This window comes from Aethalodelphis obliquidens, unplaced genomic scaffold, assembly GCF_003676395.1.
Source record: "Aethalodelphis obliquidens isolate GAN/ISIS:26980383/991018 unplaced genomic scaffold, ASM367639v1 scaffold49, whole genome shotgun sequence".
Lineage (NCBI taxonomy): Eukaryota > Metazoa > Chordata > Mammalia > Artiodactyla > Delphinidae > Aethalodelphis > Aethalodelphis obliquidens.
The window spans coordinates 2,908,549-2,931,552 of NW_020837993.1; the positions used below are offsets into that span (position 1 = coordinate 2,908,549).

Genomic DNA, 23,004 nt, shown 5'->3' on the forward strand with positions numbered 1-23,004 from the left:
AGGGAAAAAAATCCTACTGTGAATCAAAAAAAATCCCCCAAGCAAGGCCATAAATCAGACACAACAGAGCAGCCTAAACACACTTTGTGCTCATACAGACTTACCGCCTGGGTCTTCGGGCCTTGTTTCACCTCCGGCGTAGAAGCTACGTTTCCTACAGCCACCTCTTCAGAAACTGAACTCTCCTTGGTATTACTCAGAAAATCCATTTCATCTTCAGCTTTCGTGTCTGGCATTTCTGAAGAGAACAAGGTGGTTACAAAGTACATTTGGAAAAATTGATTCCTGGGCCTTACTATTTACACAACATGCTCCAGGTTTCATGTGTTTTGTTTGCCTTTCCCTTTGTGTTAAATAGAAAGTATTATTTTGAAGCTGGTGTCATTTCTGACCCTGTGCTGAGCTAGTCCCTCATCACCTGGTTATATGGTTTTCTCCTGCTTCTGTGTGGGTTTGTAGCTAAGGTAAGATCCAGTTCAATGTCCACTGAACTTCCATCTTCACTACTGACTTTTTCATGACAATTTGATGAGTGTGGTGCTGTCTTGCACATGGAAAAGAAAACTGACAAGCTTTAAGGGAACAGATTAATAGCTAAAGCTAGTAGTCCATCCTGACCATTATCAAAGAGGCAAGAGATGTATCTGTACAGGACAAAAAGGAAAGAGCTACTGAGAATGAGATAAAGCCTTTGGGAAGAGTCTTTCTTTAAAAACATACTACATACACTCATCTACCCATCACAGCAATTGATAAGACTGAACTATTCTTAATAAATTAGTTTTTGTTTTAACTTTTATTTCTTCCCAAACCAAAACATAATTACACACTATCAACAGCAATTCCTTTTCTGAAGAAAAAGTTTTTTCATGTTTTCTTTAGAATTATGCTCAACAGACCAAACAGTAGTGGTTTTGTTACATGACTACCATATGGTCAAGCTAATACAGGAAGGAAGTGATAAAATGATGCCTGAGGCAAATTTAGGCTTCAACACTTCTTTAAAGGGGACTGATGGTTGAACAGTCAAAATTCACCTTGATAATCCAAACACAAAGGGAACTATCAACTCGATTTCATTTGGAAGATCTTCTGTGGTTGTTATTAATCTAGTCACACTACTACTCTGGCAGAGAAAAATGTTCCCTACACCAGAGGGCAGAGGCTCCTTTCACCAAAGAATAAATTATATTATATTGTATTATGTATTTTATAATTATATAAATAAAATATATTAAGATTTTATTCTAATAGCACACTGTGAGAGTGTATACCTTTATACACTGTGACGTATAAAGGTCTACTTTAGATTTAGGAAAGTGACATTCCTATAAATGAACAGTTGTAAGTCTCCTTTCTTTGCCCTAATTTTTTAATTACATAATCTTACTAGCAATTAAAAAAATGGGCAAACACGTTTCCTTGCCCAAAGAACCAAAATCTTTCTTACATTTCATAAAATGTGATTAAAGTTAAAAAAAAAAACAACTGACTAAGCAACCCCCTTAGAAGTATTCCTTGATCAAAACATTTCTGACTAAGATAGGGTTGTTTTTGGTTTTGGGGTTTTTTTTGGGGGGGGGCTGTTGATGATTTTTATTTTATTTATTTGGGGATGTGATTTCTGACACATCCTTACTATCCTACATCCATCAACTGAAAATATGTATCTTGGCAAGTAGCAACCAGTTCCAGCGGTAAACAGAGATTAGTGAGACCTGTGGGGTGTTGGCAGCCCCCTCGGGACTGGCCTGGCTCAGTTATGCACAACTAACTTCCCAAAGCACTGCGGCCAATGCTCCTGATGTGTAAAGGGCTACGTCCCCTCACCCTAACTGGAAGTTTTGTGTTTTCCTCATCTCAATTTCTACTTGGCTTTGTCAACAGCAGTATATAAAAACAAAAGCCAATGCCATGTGGCTCCTTCCAAATCAGCAGTTAAACCGATGTCTCCTCACTTATAAAACAGTATGGTTAAATTCATAAATGGCAGTGTAAACTTCCTAGAAAATACCCTTTGGTCTGAGATCACACTCAGGTGCTTTTTCTCCAGGGCAACGTGACCAGGGACTTTCCCCAAATCCTGGCTATTTTCTGAAAAAAGCACCAATTTCTTCATCACTGGTTACTTCTCTCTGTCCTTTGAGGCCATGAGCATGGAGCACATATGACTCCTCTGGAGAGCAGAATAAGTAACTCCACACACACACACACACACACACCCCGAAATCCCAAGCGCAGAGACACAGTTGAAACTTGATTTTCATCTCATTTTCCTTCCTAAAGCCTTAAAATCTTAAACATAATTTCTTAGCACCTTTACTATCTTTGTGTGCTATTAAAAATCAAAGTCTGGAAAAAAAAAATCAAAGTCGGCTTGGTTTCTATCTTTTCTCATAAGGTACTATAGACACAAACCTTACATAGTTTGTACTTGCTTGGATTAAATTCTGACTACTGATCCAGAAAGAGAAATAATTCCAGCCCATGTGGCCAAAGACGCAGCACCCAAATGAAAACAACATAGGCAGGCATCAGCTTACAGCCACTCCCGTTCTTCTAAAATGTCAACCTGCCAGGGCCCCCAAAATAGACTTGCTGTTGTGCCTTCTTTTACAAATTACAGACCTTCTCATTGAAATTCTGAGACTGTTAGTGATAGAAATTTGTTGGCTGCTAACAATCCAAGACACTTTAATAAAACAAAAAGTGTGAAATCACCAGAAATACTATCTCAGGTTTCTTAAACCCCTCAACTGGAAAAATAGATTATAAATGGTTAAACACCCTCTATCAGGGAAAATGACCACTGTGTTTAAATTGCTCTTTTTCTAAAGCCACTTCTCTCCTTATTCTATTTGTTCATTTCTATTCATGCCCCACCCCCCGATTCTTAACACCTACTACAGTAAAGGGGTTTTCAAAAATTAGAAAGAACGGCAAGAGCAATCAAACGATAAAAACAAAACAGGCTTCTTACCTACGAGAGCCTGGGGGCAAGCAAGGAGATAGGTCCTCTGTCTATAGCTGGTAACAGGTGGTGGTCGCAAAGTCTGAATCAAACTGACCTTGAACGACTTCAGGAGTCAAAACCGAGTCCGACTCCAGTTTGAACTTCAGCCTCAACCCCCAATAAGGAGTTTTATTCAGATCGTTTCTTTCCACTGAACACCAGTGGTTTCTCTTTGCTCTCTCTGGACATGGTTACCCACAGACGGAACGGGCTGGTGCTGTGTGAGCAATCTGCTTGCTGCAGCTGCTTCACCAAGATAAGCAGACACAACGTCTGCCCTGTGACAGCAGCTCAGCAGACTAGGCTCTGGCGGAAATCCTGTATCCTATCCCCTGCCTTTCGCAGGGTCCTCAATTCCCAGACTGCTGCCCAAGAGCAACAGGCAATGGAACTGGAGGTCTGCTCCTCAGGCAGGAAAAGGAGGGAGTTCCCTTCTCACAGCCTCCACCAATGACCTAATACCACCATTTGGGATGCTGGGCCATCGGCTTACCACGATACTTAGAGCTGTTTGTGAAACCACTCTGACTAAATTTGCTCAGGACACAGACTAGGATGATAGGGAAAGAAAGGAGTTTCAGGTTTGTAAATAAAACAGCACTGTTTGTTATGGTTCTCGAGAAAAAGGACTATGCCATGTGAACAAAAACATCTGCTAAATTCCTTTATCATTTTTGAGCACCTGGGATCTAGGCACTGTTTTCCAGGTTAGGAAAGTCATGACTGCACCAGTGCGATAGAGCATTTATAGGCTTTAAGCAGTCAAGCCAGAAGTCTGGAATGCAGGGAGCAAAAACTGCCCAACCCTGAGATGACGTGCCTCTCCGGATGGTGCTGACTGGTAACTTGGCAACCTACCCGATGAACGCCAGACCTCTAAACAACAACACGACACCTATGTTTATACCAGCACATCACAGAGACTCTTAAGGGAATTTGTTTCTCGAACTGTTGATTTCGTACTCTACTTTGCTTACCTGTTGCCGGAGTTGGTCCCTGGAGAGGCGGAATAATCTTCTCTGGCTCCTCCCTTCCAGCAAAGCATCCTGCAAGGTTCCCAGAGGCTTCTCCACGACTACTGCCCATTGGCGGGGTCTCCGCAGGCTGGAAAGCACTCGCCTTCCCTGCAGAAGCACTCTCCAGCTGTTCGGGCCCTGGGCCCGCCTCGGAAGGACAGGGCAGTGACATGTGACTGATTTCCCCCTCTGTCATCAGTTCTCCCGAGGCCTTGACTCGTTCTATGACAGCATCCACTATGCGACTCGCAGCCTCCTCAATCAAGTCCGCTGTCTCAGGCAGAAGCACGGCTTTGGCAGCGACAGTGCACGGCATAGGGGCAGCATCCCTTCCCCTGCCTGGGGCCTTGTCACCACGGCTTGAGAGCTCCGTCTCTGTGGGGTGCTCTTTGGCAGCAGGCTGCGGCGGGACGTGATGCGCTTCCTCATCCACCTGTGTCTCCTTGGAGTCGCCTGTGCTACGGCTGCCATCTGCTCCTCCCACCTTCCCCTTCTCCCAACCCAGGGACACGACCTCTGGGGGTGCGGCGCCCTGAGGGTCAGTCACACCTTTGTCCGGTAAAGCTCCCGGCAAACCCAGGATCATATTCTTCTCCTGGCTCGAAGAGACTTGCGGAATCTGGATGTCTGGAGCGTTGTGTGGTGTATCCTTTCTCCCGGTCCCAGTGGTGCCTTGCAGAGCACCGACCACGGCACCATCCAACGCTGCATTTCCACTCACCTCACAAGCAGTGGTCTTCCCCTGGGACTGAATGTTTTTCACCTCAACATCCAGAGCAGAAGATTGCTCACAATTAAGAACCTCGAACCCATCTGGTAACAGATTTGGCAATGGAGGTGAGCTGTTCTGCTCTGTACCTGAGGCCTCCTGGCTTGAGTCTGCAGCCAGACTCGCTCCTGGTGGCACCAGGCTCTGTGCAGCCCCACCTTCAATCATCTGTGCGACTGGTGGGGCCACTTCCTTGTTATGTTTAGTTTCTGCGTGAAGACAGGCCAAGGGTGTGCCCAGTGAATTACCGTTCCGAGGAGCTCTGTCCTCATCACAGACAGCTGAGCCAGGTTCTTCATGGAATCCCGGGGCCTCTTGTCCAGGAGGTGGTGTTCTCGACTCTTCCTGCAACGTTCCTGAATGAAGAGTGTTGTCCTTAATGGAGGAACAGGTCACTGCTTTATCCTTGTCTTCTGGTCCCTGAGCTGCAGTGCTCTCTGGAACCACCTGATCTTTCCCTTCTTCAGTCAAAGCGGAATCAGAGGCCAAAGCAGCCTGACCCACATGGAGCAGGGAAGAGTCAGTGACCCCCTCGACGATATTCAGCACTTCAGGGTCTGCTGAGAGGCAGGGACGCTCACACTCCACACCAGGTCCTATGGGACTGGTATTGCCCATGCTGGGCTGAAGATCTAGAGCAGAGGAGGGTGTGCACAGGCCCGCTACACTGTCTTCTGCTGGCTGCTTCTCCAGATCATTTGAGTCTCCATCTGGGCCATCTCTACAGTCTGTATGTGGTTCAAGAGTTGCTGTTCCTTTTTCATTCTGGGAGGAGGGGACAAGAGAAAGTGCGTCATCTTTGGTTACTGATTCACTGCCGGGACTGCCTGTCAGAGAGAAAGTCCTGCCTGATATCACTGCCTGGTCTGACACCCGTTCTTTCTCAGCTTTGGGGACAAGAGCATGTGGATGTGGAACTACCTCAAGCATATTTGCTAAAGGTGTTTCTAGTTTCGAATCTTTTCCTTGGCTTTCTTTATCCAAAACTTGGAGAGGACAAAAATCCACATGTTCCTGGGTGTCTCCATCAGGGTCAGGGGTGACCGTGTTAGCCTGTGGGCCTTCCAAGCAGCTGGCAGTGGGCAGTGGTTGTGTGTTGAGCAGCCCTGTGGTGGTGCCTTCAGGCTGGGTAACTATGTCATCACAGTGTTCTACAGCCAACACACCACTAGAAGTCCCCGTGTTCTGTCGACATGCAGAGGCAGCACAAAGTTTATCATCTCCAGTTGTAGAACAGATGGGTGATTCGCTGTTTTGGCTTTGAACATGAGATGAATCCGTTTCTGATTTCTGGTTTGGCATAACATCTTTTTGCGGCCTGGGAAAGGTTAAATCAGAGGGTGACAATGCCACACACATGCTGGCTAAGGGAGTGTCAAGCTCGAGACCTTCTGAAATCTCATCTTTTGCAGCAGCTAGAATTAACTGAGAGTTCTGAGCCCCTGGAGCATCAGCACTCTCTTCACAACTTCTAGAAGTTTCCATTTCTGCAGTGCTTTCATCAATGGCAGTTTCTTCATCACTAACGACAAGTAAAGACCCAGCAGGCTTGTCAGCAACCAGGGAGCCAGAGGCAGAGACACCATTTGGAACACTGGCTTTATCCATAGGCTCGTCTGTGACTTTTAGGTCAGAGGCTCCAGCTGTGCTGATATTAGAGTCCTCAAATCTTTCCTTCATATTCTCCCCTGCTGCAAGCACATTCCTCTGGATGGTGGCCTCTGGGTTCACGAGACTGCGTTCCGTTTCCCTTGCAGTGTCTGGGACGCTGGCACCTGCTGGTGATGGGACCACCAGTTCACCTCCAGAGAAAGACTGGGCCGTGCCGGGCTCCAGGGCTACGCCTCCCTGCAGGACGCGGCCTCCACTGCCTGGAGACTCCTGGTCTGTGGTCATTGCCGACGATTTTGTTCCAGTTTCTTCATTTCTGACTCCACAGGATGGAAGGCCTTCTGTGTCCTTTCCTTTGCAATCAGGTGTGCTCTGACGGCAGCTGTCAGGATCAGACGTAGTCCCAGAGTCCACAATAGGTGCTGGCTCCACCTCGTCTCCTTTGCTCTCCACGCCTGTATTTTTCTCCCTACAGGAAGTGTCTGTATTCTCTTCCTTAACCACACTTGACAAATCATAGGAACTTTCAATCTGCCCCACAGTGCTCCCATGGCAGCACTGAGAGCTCTCAGCGCCTTCAGGAGAAGCAAGCTGCTGGCTGGCTGTGGGCTCTGATGCACAGGGAAGAAACTGACCATCTGTATCTTGGTCACTGGGCAGACTTGAAGGTTCTTGTGCTGTCACCACTGAGGGCATAAGACTGTCCATCTGTGTGAGGTTTGTTTTCTAGGAGGAAATGGAAGATATTTAAAAAAAAATTGTCCGGGGGAAAAGATGTCACTGACACCTATAAGCAAAAATTCTGTTGGAGAGAACTCAGTAGCATTCCAGCCTCTCAAGTCACAGGATAAGCCAACCTAAATAAAAATAAATTCTCTCTTGTTCCTGACATTAATTTCCTCTTATAGTTGCATATCCACTAGAATGATAAAAATGGCAAGAATAATACAATATGACTATTTTCTATATTATGAACTTATTTTAGAAAACAGATAAAAACTGAGCCTCAAAAGAGCTCAGTGGCTATCTTCAAATGAGCAGCTGAGAAAGATACTTTTTATAGGGGCTTTAGAGGGGCAGAGGCTGCTTCCATCCCACCTCATATATACAAGTAAAAACAAATCCTGGCCAGTCTGGTAAACTCTCTTCAATCACAAGGCACAGACATATGCTCCCATGCCCTAAATTCTCACTGAGGAGTTACACAGCATCCTTTAATCTCCAAAATATGCTCCGTTCAATCTAGTTTAACAATTTTAGTTATGGGGTTATAATTTCAAAAAGAGTGGCACGGTCGATTCTTTCACCTCTTGATAAAAGCAGTTCCTCTGTTCCTCTAATACTGAATATTAAATAAATAAGAATATATTGAACTAGTAGTACCTAATTCTTGATTATTCTCAGATGGTACTGTGCTTTGAGGATATTATAGGTCATCTCAAAAATAGTTTTTGCAACTTGAAAAACAGATGTAACCAACTATACAGGAATGGTTAAAACAATCATGGTTAATCAACCTGATGGAAAATGCTACGCTGTTATATAAGTGTTAACTATGAAGACCACAGTGAAATAAGGAAAAGATATTTATAACATAATGTTTAAGAAAATAAACAAAACTTATAGTTAATCTAAGGTTATAATTATGCAAAAACTACAAGTACACGTATATAAGGCTTAGGAAAAAATGGAGAAAAACAAACACAGCTGATCTTTAGAGTGGGTTTACCTTTATATCAAAATTTCGGGAATCCTTAAAATGATACTATTTTTTTTCAACACATAAAAACTATTTTGCTCTCTATCTTTTTTTTTTTGGCTGCACTGCGCACCTTGCGAGATCTCAGTTCCCTGACCAGGGATTGAACCCAGGCCATGGCAATGAAAGCGCAGAATCCTAACCACCAGGCCTCCAGGGAAGTCCCCAAACTATTTTTATAACACCTGGTTTGCTCTTCGCTCATTATCTGATCTACTACAAGAATCTCACGCAAATCCACCATGCACTGTCATCTCATTCACTTACCCATTCAGTTCCTGTGTTGAGCACTTACAGTACTCCATCATCAGCCGATTCCTGTCTACTCACTGGGTCTGATGTAAAAGTTCACACATGTAAGTGTAAAATGAGTTACGCTCACTGAAGTCCTTCTAATAATAGAGTACATGAAAAATGAATTTTCACTGAAAGCGTCTGTGCTATGCTCCTTAGGGTATTCAAAGTGGCTTGCTTCCCTTCCTGCTGAGAGTGTAACTGACTCCAAAAAAATTATGAAAGCAGGTCATTAAATTTAATAAAGGGTGAATATTACAGAACAGAGATTTGCAGAAAAAAGTTGTCTTGCTTGAAAAATTTTAGATGCTCCTAACACAAGCATCTTCTCAGTTTTAATTTCTCATGGTTTCCTGTAAAATATTCCCACACCTTGCAGGTAGCTTTGGCATCTACTAAGTGCTGTTTTCAAATGGACTATCATTCACCCAGTAAGAAGAGCCCTAAAGGAAAACCTGACCTTCCGGCAGTCTCTTCAGAGGAAAATAAAATGACACCTATTCTGGAACAGATATGACTCGGAGAGGCAGAGGCAGGTACATCTACAACCTGCTATGAAGTGTCCTGGCCTGCTGCTCTCCGAAACAAGCAAGGCCTGCTCCCAAAGAAGGCTCTGGCATTGAGCTGACCCCAGATGACCTTAAATGAAATTACTGCCAAGCTTTTTCCAAATCAAATCAACTCTGAAATAAAATGGGTGGAAAAATTATCTAAACTTAGCCTTTCAGATGTCGTGGCCAAGAGAGATGTACCCATGTGACGTTTATATTATCCATAATAAATGCTACCAGGGAGTATGTAATGTTTTTATGTCTGGCAACAACTTTATCTTGAAGGCTTGAGTGGATTATAAAATCTTTATTGTTTTAGTGATCTTTCTACCACACAACTACCAATTTAAATATAGTAACACAGTCATCACTCATTGAAATAGCTGTGAAAAGGCTCCATTTCTGAGCATATTTGGTTCTTATTCTTCAGCAAAAATCTCAGAAACTGTTTAGCTCATTTCGTTTTATAAAGTTAAACCAACAAATTTATAGAGTTAAATAAATTTCCTTTTAAGCCAGGAAAATTTAGTTCTAGCTGTTGCATATTTTTGTATCTGCAAGGTGTATGTGTGTCTTTCGTTATTTTAAAAGCCTGGCCAAAAAAAAAAGAAAAATTCTCGCAGTCTCCTATTGCTACTACCCCACTGCTGAGCTCTGTCTCTATAAATGCTAACATCTAATATAGCTAAAACTGCTTTACAGGTTTCACAATCTTTGAGGGAAGCACTGTTATGTTCTAATTATAGTAAGGCTCATTGGGGGAAGGGGTGAGGGCACAAAAGCCTGAAAATGGAAATTTTCTGTCTTACCATTAGCTGCTGTTGGATGTTCATAAGTTTAAAAATATGTCCAGTGCAACTGTCTCCAGGAAGTGGGGGTTCCTGGTGTGGTTCAGACTCAGAGGTTAACGTATAGACGTCCAGCTCTCGGTGATGCCTCACAGAACAGTCTCCGTAAGGGATTTCATAGGATAAACTGCTCCAGGAGTCTGGTTCTCCAGTATCTTCCCTGGAAGCAAGCAAACTCTGGTTAATATATATGTATATTCTATACATAATATACATGAATATATTATAATATTACTATATAATAACATATATATATATATGTGTACACAATATACATATATATGTATTCTGCCTCCCAGGCAAAGGTTTAACCCTCTAAGTCTTATGCAAAATTTTGAACCACATTGCTCTTTGAGGCTCTGCAGCAGAAATTTGGTTTGCACAGTTCCCCAGTAATTCAGGCATATAACTAATTGTTTCATTCTCTTCATAAGGGGTCATAAATGGGCTAAATGAAAACTGCAGGATTCCTCCCTAAGGATGTTCTTTTGATCAAGATAAAGAGAAGACTTGGATCCTAAAACAGTTAATATTATGCTCACAACCAAATAATGAGGAAATGTAAGGAGGATGGTTTTGCCCTGGTTTTCAAAAAAAGCAAGGCTTATGAAGCGTTTCTCTTAAAATGGGTTATACCATATGCTAAATGCAGTTGATCATACTGGGAAGGGAAGAACTAATCAATCCAATCCGTGCAAGGGCACTCCAATTTTTGTTAAAGATAGGTGGAGGAAGCACTCTCAAAATTCTCGAAGTCAACTATATAGAGGAAAACTATCAATATTATAATGCCTTATCATACTATACTTGTCAATATAATTATCAAATCCTATTTTGAATGAAGCACTTGGTTCCAAGAACTTTAAGCTATAACTTTAAATTTAAAAGACAAACAACTTTGCTCAACTCACATCATTATAGATACACCTCATATTCAAATAAAGCCGACAAATGCCCAGTATGTAAAAAAGCATTTCTGGGATAGGCCTCAAAACATGAATTCTCTTTACGTGGTTCTAATGAACCAGTACGCTGATATGGTATCCCAGAGATTCTGGAAGAAGGTGGAAGGTAGTGTTTGAGATCATTATCATGTTTTAAAATAAAAAATAAAACTAAAGAATTAAGAACTAATAGACATGCCATCCACTGACAAATATGAGAGGGAAACATTACTTCAACTCTCTCTCCAGTGTTCTGTCTACTAAATCATACCTGTCAGTTCTTAACAATTCACCAGAGAATAACTGGAATTTGAAAGCTAAAAATATGCTATAGTGGAAAACCTGTAACAAACTGGAGAGTCATACACTGGCTGAAGGTAACAATTAAGGCTGCTCCAAAAGAAAACTATTATAATTTCCATACTCAAGAGTGACTCCCAAACAGTTGCTTAAAATGAACTTAGCATATGCTATGCTAAATGTTTCATGCATTTACCAAGCTGCTCTACACTGAGCAAAGTGACCTCAAATAGAAAAGTACCTAAAAGATACTCACTTAAAAGTTCAACTGAATGACTCAAGAAGTCAATCAGCTCCACCAAGTGAGGGGGAGGCAACGTCTCTGTAAATTCAACTTTGGAGCTTGGGTTGACATTGTCACTAACTCTGCTTAACTGTCTGACAAGGCATTACTGGCATATCTGCTTACTCAGATTACCACTTATAGCCATGTTCCAATTTAAAAAAAAAAAAAAGGTATTTGAAAACAAACTTGATTTATACACCACCACTGAGTGTGAACCAAATACAACAAGCTAGGAGGGAACTGTTTGCCAAGGCAGGGGCAATTAAATAGTGATACAGTCCATTCCCAGCAAGATGGAGTTTTCTACCAACCTTGCCACTATTAATTCTCAAACTGCTTCTTTTCTAATATCTAAACCTTGGGAAATTCCCTTCTGTAACCACAAACTATTTATCTCCTACCTCTCCCATGCTCTCCCCTTCCAGAAGAATGTGCTTTTGCTGCCACAAGTGCTAACCCTTCAATCTCCCAATTCACCGTCCCTGTGGATTTTTGTTGCTTCCTAGCCCACCTAGAAACCAAAGACTAGTTAATGCAATTATTCTCCCACTGGCTTCCACGAATATCTGCTGCTATTGACACTCTTCAAACCCATCGTGCCTGTAGGTCTGGGTAAACCCCGCCATTCAGCAAGTATTTGTGCCAGTATTCTTGGTGCTGGTGATACAAACGAAAATCCTTGTCCTGTTGAAGCATATATACTTAGCAAGGGAGACAAAAGCAATCAAGATAAATAAAACACCTAGAATTCTGGAAGACAGCAAGTGTGGTGGAGAAAATAAACCAGAGATGAGGGCTGCAATTTGAAATGTGGTGGGTCAGGGAAGGCCTCACCGAGGTGACATTTAAGCCAATGCACTGTCTGCTCTGTATTCAACACTGTATAAAACCTTGGCTGGATCCACTTGGCAAAGTTCTATGACTAAGAATGTTTACTGCAACATTAGGTGTAATAGTACTAAAGACTGGAAACACCCTAACCGAGTCAGTAACTAGAGGGATGTTTGGTAAATTAAAGAACAGATCTACAGACTATTATGGAGCCATTAAATATAACTGAAAAAACAGTTCAATAACATTGAAATCTATATTCAGTGGAATAAGCAAAATAAAAAGAGCAAAAAATGTAAGTTTAGACAGTAAACTGCACAATAAAAATAGTGTCAGGGTGGTTGGGTTATAGGTTTTCTTCTTCTCTGGGATTTTAATTAATGTCTTAAATAATTTTTTTAAGTTCCTATTCAGCCAGGCCTCACTGCTGCTCTGTAATGCTTCTTACTCATGTGTGTTAATCCATCCCCACGGGGGTTACCAAAATGTTCTATAATTTCCTCAAAGGCCTAACATTAACCTTGTCTACTTCATTCTCAGGTGACCTTTTCTCCCATCTTAGTGAAAAGCTTGAGGCCATCTAACATGAACTAAACCCATCTTCAATCCACCCAAAAATGCCTGTGCCCGTCTCCTCTAACTTCAGGGCACCTCTCTATGCAGTGGGTTTGCTCTGTTCCACACCCCCGTCCTTAGGTAACTGGCTCGGTAATCACCCCCTGGATGCCTATAGTTTTCCACCTGCTTCTGGACTAGCTCCTTCCCCATCCACCTGCAAGTACCATGAAAACCTCACCAGTAGACACAGCAGAGGCAGGAAAAGGGATTACTGCACAGGCGCCCGCAGGAGCAGCAGCAATCTTTACACAGCCCTGCAGACCAGTGGTTCTCTCTGAGGAATCCAGCCCCCAGGGGACATCTGACAATGTCTGGAGACATTTTTTGTTGTCACAACTTGGGGATGGGGAGGGGTCCTACAATGCACAGGACAGCTCCCTAGAAGAAAGAATCATCGGGCCCAAACTGCCAGTGGTGCTGGTGTTGAGAAATCCTGCTGTAAACCCCCGAACCCCTTTCTGTCTGCCCTCCTCTTCCTTCCCTTCTACCTCCTTACCAGCCATTTGAACAATTAAAGGCTTTGCGCCTACTCCCTCCCACTGCTACTAAAACTTCTGTCTCGGGTTCCACTGACAAAACAAATCTCCAAATCCAATGGCTTTTCTTTGTCTCCACTGTCCTTGAGTTTTGTAGCATCTTAAAATGGTGACCTGATTCTTCTTTTGACATTTATTCTCACTTGACATTCATAAAGAATCATCCTATTCACCCACTGCTTTCTCTGGCTTTTTCTTCTTCTTCTCACATCTTAGATGTGAACAGATGTCAACTTCCTGAACTTGGTCTTCTATTAAATGGTAGGCACTGTGCTAGATGCCAGGGCTACAAGGTTAAATATGATACCTTTCTCAAGAATAATGTAAACACACAGCCTAAGGTCAAACATGAATTACTATTAGATAGCCATAGTTTGGCCTACTGGTGTTACTGTCACCTCCATGGAAACGAAAAGCAGAAACAATCTCATGGGAGTTTTACCTTTATGAGTGTGGCATTTTATGCACTAAATATACCATATTTCATCAAAATTACAATTTATTACTTGTATTTTAGTAATAATAAATAGTAATTTATTACTATTACTTGTAAAAGCAACATCATTTTCTGTATTACTAAGAAGGAAAAGAACTGTTGTGAGTTAAATTATGACACAAGTTAGAAAAATTTACATCTTAAAAGAGATAATACAGGGAATTCCCTGGCAGTCCAGGGGTTAGGACTCCTCGCTTTCACTGCCGAGGGTGCAGGTTCGATCCTTGGTTGGGGAACTGAGATACTGCAAGCTGCGTGGTGTGGCCAAAGGAAAAAAAAAAAAAAAAGAGAGAGATAACAGAGTATAAATACAGTCAACTGTCCCTCTGAATACTGGTATGGGTGGTACAAACAGTTCAAATGAACAAACAGTTCCAACATCAACTGCTTAACTTCATTCGCCTGTGAGTCCCAAGCCTGCAACAAACGGACAGCAGATACAAGTGAAAAGGGCAGCTCAGAGGCTTTAGACAGACTTAAACACCTAAGACACTAGTTTTCAAACTTTTAAGTAGCTGAACAGTTTCAAATAAAGCCACATGCAGAAACAGAGTTGCTCTGGTGATAGGGGCAGTAGAGGGAAGGAAAGGCAAAGCCCAGCCCTCCCTCCAGCCACCATCCCTCCTAGGTGGGTTGTGAGACTGATACTAAACCCAAGGAGTAGCTAAATGTTCTTAATTCCCAAGGTACAGGCTTTCTTTATGTACAACTACCACATTTCCCACTTTAAGGTCATTCTCCTTGTTTAGTCTCCTTTGCACTTGTAGAATAACTACTCCATATTCTCCTGATTGAAGCCCTTTGTATGCTTACAGTTAGTAATTAAGTTGACCCCTCGGCTTTGTATTTCTGCCATGGAGAAGAATATGCCTGGGTATCTAAAATTTACCTTAGAAATACTCACAAAGCTTTTATGTAATCAAATCAAGTCTGGCAGGACAGAAAAGCACATCCATGAATGCACTAGAAATTCTAGTTATTTCAGCTGGTGAATTAAGAGGCACCATAGCCTCAGCTGAGGCTTTTTTAAAAAATGAGTGAAAGGGAGATCTGTAGATGAAGGAGTATAAATGCTGCGGGAAGGTTTACAGAGCTCTCCACGACCTTTCATTTTTCACCCCTATGAGGACACCACCACACTGAACAAAGAAGAGGGTATTTTTACTACCAGTTGTGGCAACTGTGCAGTATAGGCATTATTTCATTACTACGACATCAGATGGTATTGGCGTAGAATTTCTTAGATTGTTACATTCAACCACATCCCAGATCAGACTTCAAGATATAAGGACTGATATTATGATTACTGGAAACTTTCAATCATCCTGTCAGTAAGGCAATTAATATTGCTTCCAACCATTCTCAGGCGCCTTGAATTTCATCTGGAGTATCCAGCACAGCTCCAAGTGCAGTCTCCCACCTCTGAGCCCTGAAAGACTTGTTCTGCACCGTAACCTTTTCTTCATTCACCTGTAACCCCCTAAGGAGGAGCAGGACCATACACCTTCTGACTTGCTGGGTCTCACTGCTCTGCTTCATCTCCTGACACATTGTAGGTACTCAAATATTTGTTGGGATTTCACTCCAGGGCAAAAGAGTAGGGATATTCTTTATAAAAATGGTTTGAGATCACTAAGAACTCACTCTCTGTGAGAGGACAGATAACCTAAAGAAGTAATTCTAGTAAGACCCAATGTAGTGGCAGTAATGGCTTAAAAGGTCTAGCTGGTAAAGGAGACTAAAAAGTCATGACAACTGAATTCAGTATATGATAAAGATCAGGAGGAAAAAACATTGCTTGAAAGTATATTTTTGGCAGCTGGTGAAAAGTGAATATAAACTATATATTAGATAATCATAATATATTAATGTTATATTACTGATTTTGATAACTGCCCTGTTATAAGAACATGCTGAAATAATTAGGAATAAAGGGGCATGATGTCGGCAACAACTCTCGAAAGAGTTCAGTAAAATTCTATCCATCTATCTACACACACAGATAAAGCAAATAAAACATTAACAATTGGTGGATTTAGGTGAAGGATACACAGTGGTTCACTGTACTATTCTTCAATTTTTTTAAATTAATTAATTAATTTATCCTTGGCTGCATTGGGTCTTCATTGCTGCACGCAGGCTTTCTCTAGTTGTGGCGAGCGGGGGCTACTCTTTGTTGCGGTGCACGGGCTTCTCATTGTGGTGGCTTCTCTTGCTGTGGAGCACGGGCTCTAGGTGCGCAGGCTCAGTAGCTGTGGCACACGGGCTTAGCTGCTCCGCAGCATGTGGGACCTTGCCGGACCAGGGCTCGAACCCGTGTCCCCTGCATTGGCAGGGAGATTCTTAACCACTGTGCCACCAGGGAAGTCCCATTGTACTATTCTCACACCTTTTCTATGAGTTCAAAATTTTTCACAACAAAAAGTTAAATATAAAACATCAATTAAAAGAAAGGCATAGGGTAGTAATTCTTTCACTATTCTATGATTACTATTTACTTCAGGCAGGGAAGAAACTAATATTTGGGTATCTACTAAGAGACAGGCACCCCGATACCCCATATATTTAATCCTCATTCGAGTCTTTCAAAGAAGTGCTATTTCTAGTTCAGAGGAGGGGAAACTGAGACTCAGAAATACTAATTCATTTGCTTAAGATATAACACATACATCAGACTTTGATAAATCTGGCTTCAAATGACAAATTTTACCACTTAGGAGAAGTAAGCATTTGGGCTAGATATGTAGTCTCTTTGAGTATGTATCATAATCTGTAAAAAGACAGTAAGAGTCCCTTTAAAAGTTGCAGTGGTAATTAAAGGGGACAGGAAACAAAGTATCTAATAACGCCTGGCACACAGGAGGCAGTCAGTAAACCTTAGTACTCAAATATGTAATGGAGTAACAGATCTGGATCCATGTCGGACTGACCCCAAAGCCTGTACCCTCCCCCCCCCACACACACACCTAATGCTGCACTGCTTCCAGTGGAAAGGGCTGGTCTTTAACAGAAACTCATCAGGTGCCACAGCAGGAAGCACTGAGGGTCATTTGAAGGCAGGATGGAGCAAAGAGGCCTTTAGGGGAAACATTTCTTCACGAATTAAAAGAATGTCCACTCCAGGCAGAACATTTTTCAACACACAAGCATTCTCCAATGAAAAGTTCTAAAGTCTGCCCTCTTCTGAGTTTCTCACAGAATGAGCAAATCAACCACAGTCATTCTCCGGTGTCTGGTGAGACTCTGACAAAGTGTAGGACAAATCGCAGAGCCCACATTCTACCTAGCTATTTTCAAAATGAGCACATTCTACTCACTTGAAGGACAGTATCAACTTGGGCATTTATCCCTTCAATCTTTTTCACAAATGACACCCCCAAACTGTTTACCACATTTTCCATAAAACTGACACCAATCAGTACCTACCTTTTCCTAATGGGAGAAAATATTCTACTCACCATAAGAAATCACCACAAATTCATCTAATTATGTTTAATTTAGATTTCCCTAGAGGCTAAATCACCAGGCAATATGAGGGGAAAAGCATGGGTATTGAGGTCTGCGTAGAATCTCATTTATGCCATGATCTGATCTAAGAAAAATTATTTAGCTTCTATGAGCCAGAGGTTTTTTCCATCTGCTTTTTAAAAAGTGGGATAATACTAACTTTCTTACAGAGTTGTTTTAAGGATTAAAAGATATATGGATAGAGACAGCCTTACTATATATATGCCTAGTTAAGTACTCATTAAATATTGGGTTCTATTTCCTTCCACAAGCAAGGGGTACAAACATAACCACTCTCTTTTACAGCTTAATTTAATTATTTAACAATGTGTCAAATACTGAGCTGTGTGTTTTACATATCACCTAATTTATTCTTTTAACTATCCTGTGAGGGAAGATACTATTACCCCAATTTGCAGATGAGGAAACTGAAACTGTGAGAAATTTAATAACTTGCCTAACAGTCTGTTAAGCCAGAATTTGGGCTGATATTCTAAACCACCACACAAAACTACCTCTGCTGCCTTTTTTTTTTTAATTTTTTAATTTAATTTAATTTATTTTTTTATACAGCAGGTTATTATCCATTTTATATACATCAGTGTATACATGTCAATCCCAATCGCCCAATTCATCACACCACCATCCCCAACCCCCCGCAGCTTTCCCCCACTTGGTGTCCATACGTTTGTTCTCTACATCTGTCTCTCAACTTCTGCCCTGCAAACCGATTCATCTGTACCATTTTTCTAGGTTCCACATATATACGTCTCTGCTGCCTATTTTGCACTAGAAAATGCAGACCAATGAAACAAACTAAATATTTTTAACATATGGACTTTGGAGGATTAAGTTTTGGAGATGCAAGTTCTAGATTGTTGTGCATTGTGGACATGGGTATAGTTTGCGGTCCACGGCTTTCGTGGTCATTCTTCTCTGTTCCTTTTCACTCTGAGGGGCTACTTGGGCTCTCTTACTCTATGGTTCCATGACTTTTGGAATACCTTGCTCCTCTAACAGTCGAAGTTCTCTATTTTCTAGCTTCACCTTATTACACTGCTTTCAAATCCTGAAAAATAATTTTTTTTTTTTTTTTTTTTTTTGCGGTACGCGGGCCTCTCACTGTTGTGGCCTCTCCCGTTGCGGAGCACAGGCTCCGGACGCGCAGGCTCAGTGGCCATGGCTCACGGGCCCAGCCGCTCCGCGGCATGTGGGTTCTTCCTGGGCCGGGGCACGAACCTGTGTCCCCTGCATCGGCAGGCGGACTCTCAGCCACTGCGCCACCAGGGAAGCCCCCTGAAAAATAATTTTTAATACCTACCATGATACTAGTTATATTTACATCAATATCTAATATACCAACATTCACAGGGTAAGTAAAAATTAAAGTCAAGTTTATACTAGATTAACATCTAAATATTTATTGATGTGATCAAGCTACTTATTTGTTGACTGTTCTTACTTAATCAGATTTAAGCCACCAACCTAATTCAACAAACTCTCAGGAATTAATTTTCAGATGCAATGTTAAGTCTAATTTTCCCACTAAAGCGAAGTTCTTAATCTTAACTGCATTTTAGAATTACCTGGAGAGCTTTTAAAAATCCTCATGTCCAGATCACACCTCACACGAACTAAATAAAAATCTCTGGAGGAGGCGCTGAGGTATCAATATTTTTTAAAGGTTCCCAGGAGATTCTAACGTATAATTAGAATCCCCATGTGATTCTAATGTGCAGCTAAGGTTGTAAAACACCACATTAAAGTAACCTACAGGTCCCAATTCATTTACATAAGTATAGCTAAGGCTAGCAAGACTGCAATGAATACTAGAGTTGTTAATATATCCTTTGACCTAATTATACAGTTCCCTGGAATTTATCCTATATAAATAATTAACCAGAAATAAAAATCAGTAAGTAAAAAATGAGGCTCACTGCAGCATTCATTAGTTAATTTCTGGGTTTTTTAAGATTAAAATTAACATTCAATGTTAAATGGTTTAAATACTCATGATAAACAAAATATTTTAGATGGCCTAAAAGATAATTATAAAGACCAGAGAAATAGATTAAGAGGATGAAACAGTGAAAAAGTATCAGAATACAAAACAGAATATCAGCTGCAACTATTTAAGCAATTCCATGCAATGTGGGACGTAATATCTGATAATAAAATAAACCTGTCTTCTGGTGGCAGCATTATGAATAATTTTGTTATGTAAACGTAATTGTTTAAAAAAAATGCAATTCTTCCCTCCCTGTTATCTTTCTTGCTTCTGGCCTAAGTCAAAGACAGAGGCAGCTTAGTGCAGGCATCGTCGAGAGTTGCATCAAGGGAACATGGAGATATAAACCACAACACAGGGACTTCCCTGGTGGTCCAGTGGTTAAGAATCCACCTTCCGATGCAGGGGACACAGGTTCGATCCCCGGTTGGGGAACTAAGTTCCCACATGCTGCACGGCAACTAAGCCCCCACGCCACAACTACAGAGCCCATGCACTCTGGAGCCTGCGGCCCACAACCAGAGAGCCTGCGAGCTGCAACTACTGAGTCCGCGCACTGTGGAGCCCGCGTGCCACAACTAGAGAGGCCATGCACTCTGGAGCCCACGTGCCACAGCTAGAGAACCCGTGTGCCGCAACTACTGAGCCTGTGTGTTGTGGAGCCTGTGTGCCACAACTAGAGAGCCTGTATGTCGCAACTATTGAGCCCAAGTGCCGTAACTACGAGCCCACATACCACAACTACTGAGCCCGCATGCCACAACTGGAGAGAAGCCAACGCACCACAACTAGAGAGAAGCCCACGCACTGCAATGAAAGATCCTGCGTGCTGCAACTAAGACCTGACACAGCCAAGAATAAATAAATATTTAAAAACAAAGAAATCCACAACCCAGAAGTCTCAGCTTGGACTCTGATACAGTTACATTTAATTCATCCCCAGAACAACACCAGGCACTTCAAACAGATCTTCAGCTAAGAAGCAACCCAGATGGATCAATTTCTACTCACTCAGTAATGCATCCTCTCTTTCTCAGCCCCCTCACTTCCCAGATGACTTTAGGTCAGCTAAATGATGGAGATTTCTATTTAAATATGACTGGGTTTATCCTTATATAGATTGATCTCTCACAGAACTTATGATTCTCTGCCTATTCCATGACAGTTATTGGCTTAATACCTACTTATGTATGTCCTTTGCCTACAAAGTGCCTGATGTTACTTAATAAGAGTGAGAAACACAGGCACGTGGGAATTATTCTGAAAGGGAGAACATCACTGTTGACTAAAATTAAATTCTAGGTTGGGAAAAGAGACAGAAATGCTTACAAAATAGTCTGAAACTTGGGAAGAAAAATAGAACTGTATGAAGTAACTTCAGACTGATGACAGAAAACAAATCAGGAAGAAAAATCCAATATCCAACTATTAGAAGAGAGGTAATGTCTTTAAAATGTTAGTTTCTTCTTCTTTAGCTTTCTCATGGAGCAAACACACAAACAAAATCAAATAGCAACCCTATATGTTTACCGATTTAAATAACCTATTCATAATAGAGGGAAAGGAACGCACATCCATTTTTTCCAATCTTATTTCTGACAAGCACTTGAAACTCAATATGATAGAAAGACTAAGAGCTAAATATGAATCCCAAACTCCAATGTAATGGTGACCATTAAAATCAGTTGAGTAACAGGCTTCCAACAGTGAAGATTCCATGATTCTATAGATAAGCTATTTGTTCTACTTATAGAAACTGATAACTTTAATACAAGTCATCACTCTGTAAACTAGCTTTTCCAGTTCAGGAAAAAGAAAAAGAATTTTTGTTCATTAATCTGGGCAGGACTCTTATCTTCAGGCATGAAGTTCATTTGACTTTATAGCAGGTGATTGTCATTAAAATTTAAGAAAAGAACCCATACTTAAGTCCAATAAGCTTCTAATGATCGTGTGTATTTTTATAAACCCCACTGCCCTTATTCAACACTTTTCATAATTCAATTGATGAAATGGATTAATCTTACTTAGAAGCAGTTAGATAAGTAAAATAAGTCAAAATAAAGACTAGTCACAGACAGATGTGACTTTTTTTCAGGTCTCCTCTAAGTTGCTACTTTTGCAGAAACCATAAAACATTGATCTACTCTCCCTGATTACAGAACTATACAATAAGTAGATTAAATGTGTCAGATGAGAACTTCTCAAACTATGAATTTCCAATTCATCACAGAAGTAAAAATTCTAAAAATTACTAGAAAAACAAAATTTACAAGATAAAAAACTTATGCCCAAAGTTTTAATAGATTCAATAGACATATAATTACTCTGTCAAATTACTATTAAAAGTTTCTAAACACATACAGTACTCTCATTATACATTATACTGATCTCATCATGGACCAGTGACAAAGAGTTGGCAGATCAGCCCTGATCCAGGGCCTCCCTCATTTTGAACAGCAGTGTGTTATACGATAGAGATCCCTCCAGACTGCGAGGAACCATATTTTACATTCTTAACATCTAGAGACCCTGGAGAGAAGTGGCAACAGAAAGGAAAGTCATGGCATAGACTGGAATATGGAATGTGGTACCAGCTACGGACCCACTGGACAAGTTTCCTTTTGTCCCAAGGTATACTTCACATTGTCCTGGAAAAGCTGAAAACTAACTCAATAATATTCAAGAGTATTTTAAAAGTTCAATCCCAAACAGTGTTTATAATTATTATTTTTAGAAAATCAAAAGCACCTAAAAAATCCACTTTAACAGACACGTCACCAAGAACTTCTGCAATTTACTGACATGATTTCCTTTAACCAAATGTGAAATACAGGAAACTAATCACTGTACATAATAAAAATGATACAGTTGACCCTTGAACAACACAAGTTTGAACTGCACAGGTCCCACATATACATGGATATTTTTCAATAAAGACATATAGTACTACACAATCTGCGGCTGCTTGAATTTGAGGCTGCGCAACTGCAGATATGGATGGCCAACGATGGGACCTGAGCATCCATGGATTTTGGTATCAGTGGCAGGTCCTGGAACCAACCCCCCATGGATACTGAGGGACTACTGTACACTGTAAAGCAGTACCCAGCTTTTCAGAGCTCTTTCATTATAAATACCATTTTTAATATTCCAAGTGATAAGGCTGATGTTCTGCGTGTAGACGAAGAACAAAGTTCGGGTAAACCAACCAAGGTTTCACAGAGCTAAGGGCTGAATGAAGGTTAAAATACAATTTTTTAAATTCATTCCAAGCAATCTATTCCTAAGCAATTTAGTATAGTAACTTATGCGGATTAATGAGCTAAAAGAAAAGCTACAAGCTAAATGTTTCTTTAGATTACCCTTAAAAAAGGTACTAAGAAGTATCCTACTGAACACCTGTATCTTAACAAACTCATTTTCATATTAGCACATATTCTCTAAAATGGTATATGTATAAAAAAACCCTAGAAGATATTTACAGCCTAAACATATAGAGAATTTTAACTTACTCTGTACAAGTTTAAAATGAAAATCTAAATCCTATTAAATAGGAGGGAACTGGGTTACACATGTGGCAATTACAAAAACACTATTTCTCAGTATATGAAAAG

The 23,004-nt window shown here is 41.1% G+C and overlaps 1 protein-coding gene across 8 annotated transcripts in view; it reads right to left on the minus strand.

Moving 5' to 3' along the window:
* The window catches only part of AKAP13 (A-kinase anchoring protein 13), a 344,114-nt gene that overhangs the window by 154,170 nt on the left and 166,940 nt on the right, over positions 1-23,004 (minus strand). For 7 of the 8 annotated variants that reach the window (XM_027083133.1, XM_027083132.1, XM_027083131.1 and 4 more), the window contains exons 6-8: positions 9,823-10,021; positions 3,991-7,135; positions 105-238 (exon numbers count right to left, since the gene is read on the minus strand). In XM_027083133.1, the coding sequence (XP_026938934.1) occupies positions 105-238; positions 3,991-7,135; positions 9,823-10,021 (3,478 nt within the window). The remainder of the gene's footprint in view (positions 1-104; positions 239-3,990; positions 7,136-9,822; positions 10,022-23,004) is intronic. The other variant, XM_027083135.1, reaches the window with a different exon arrangement.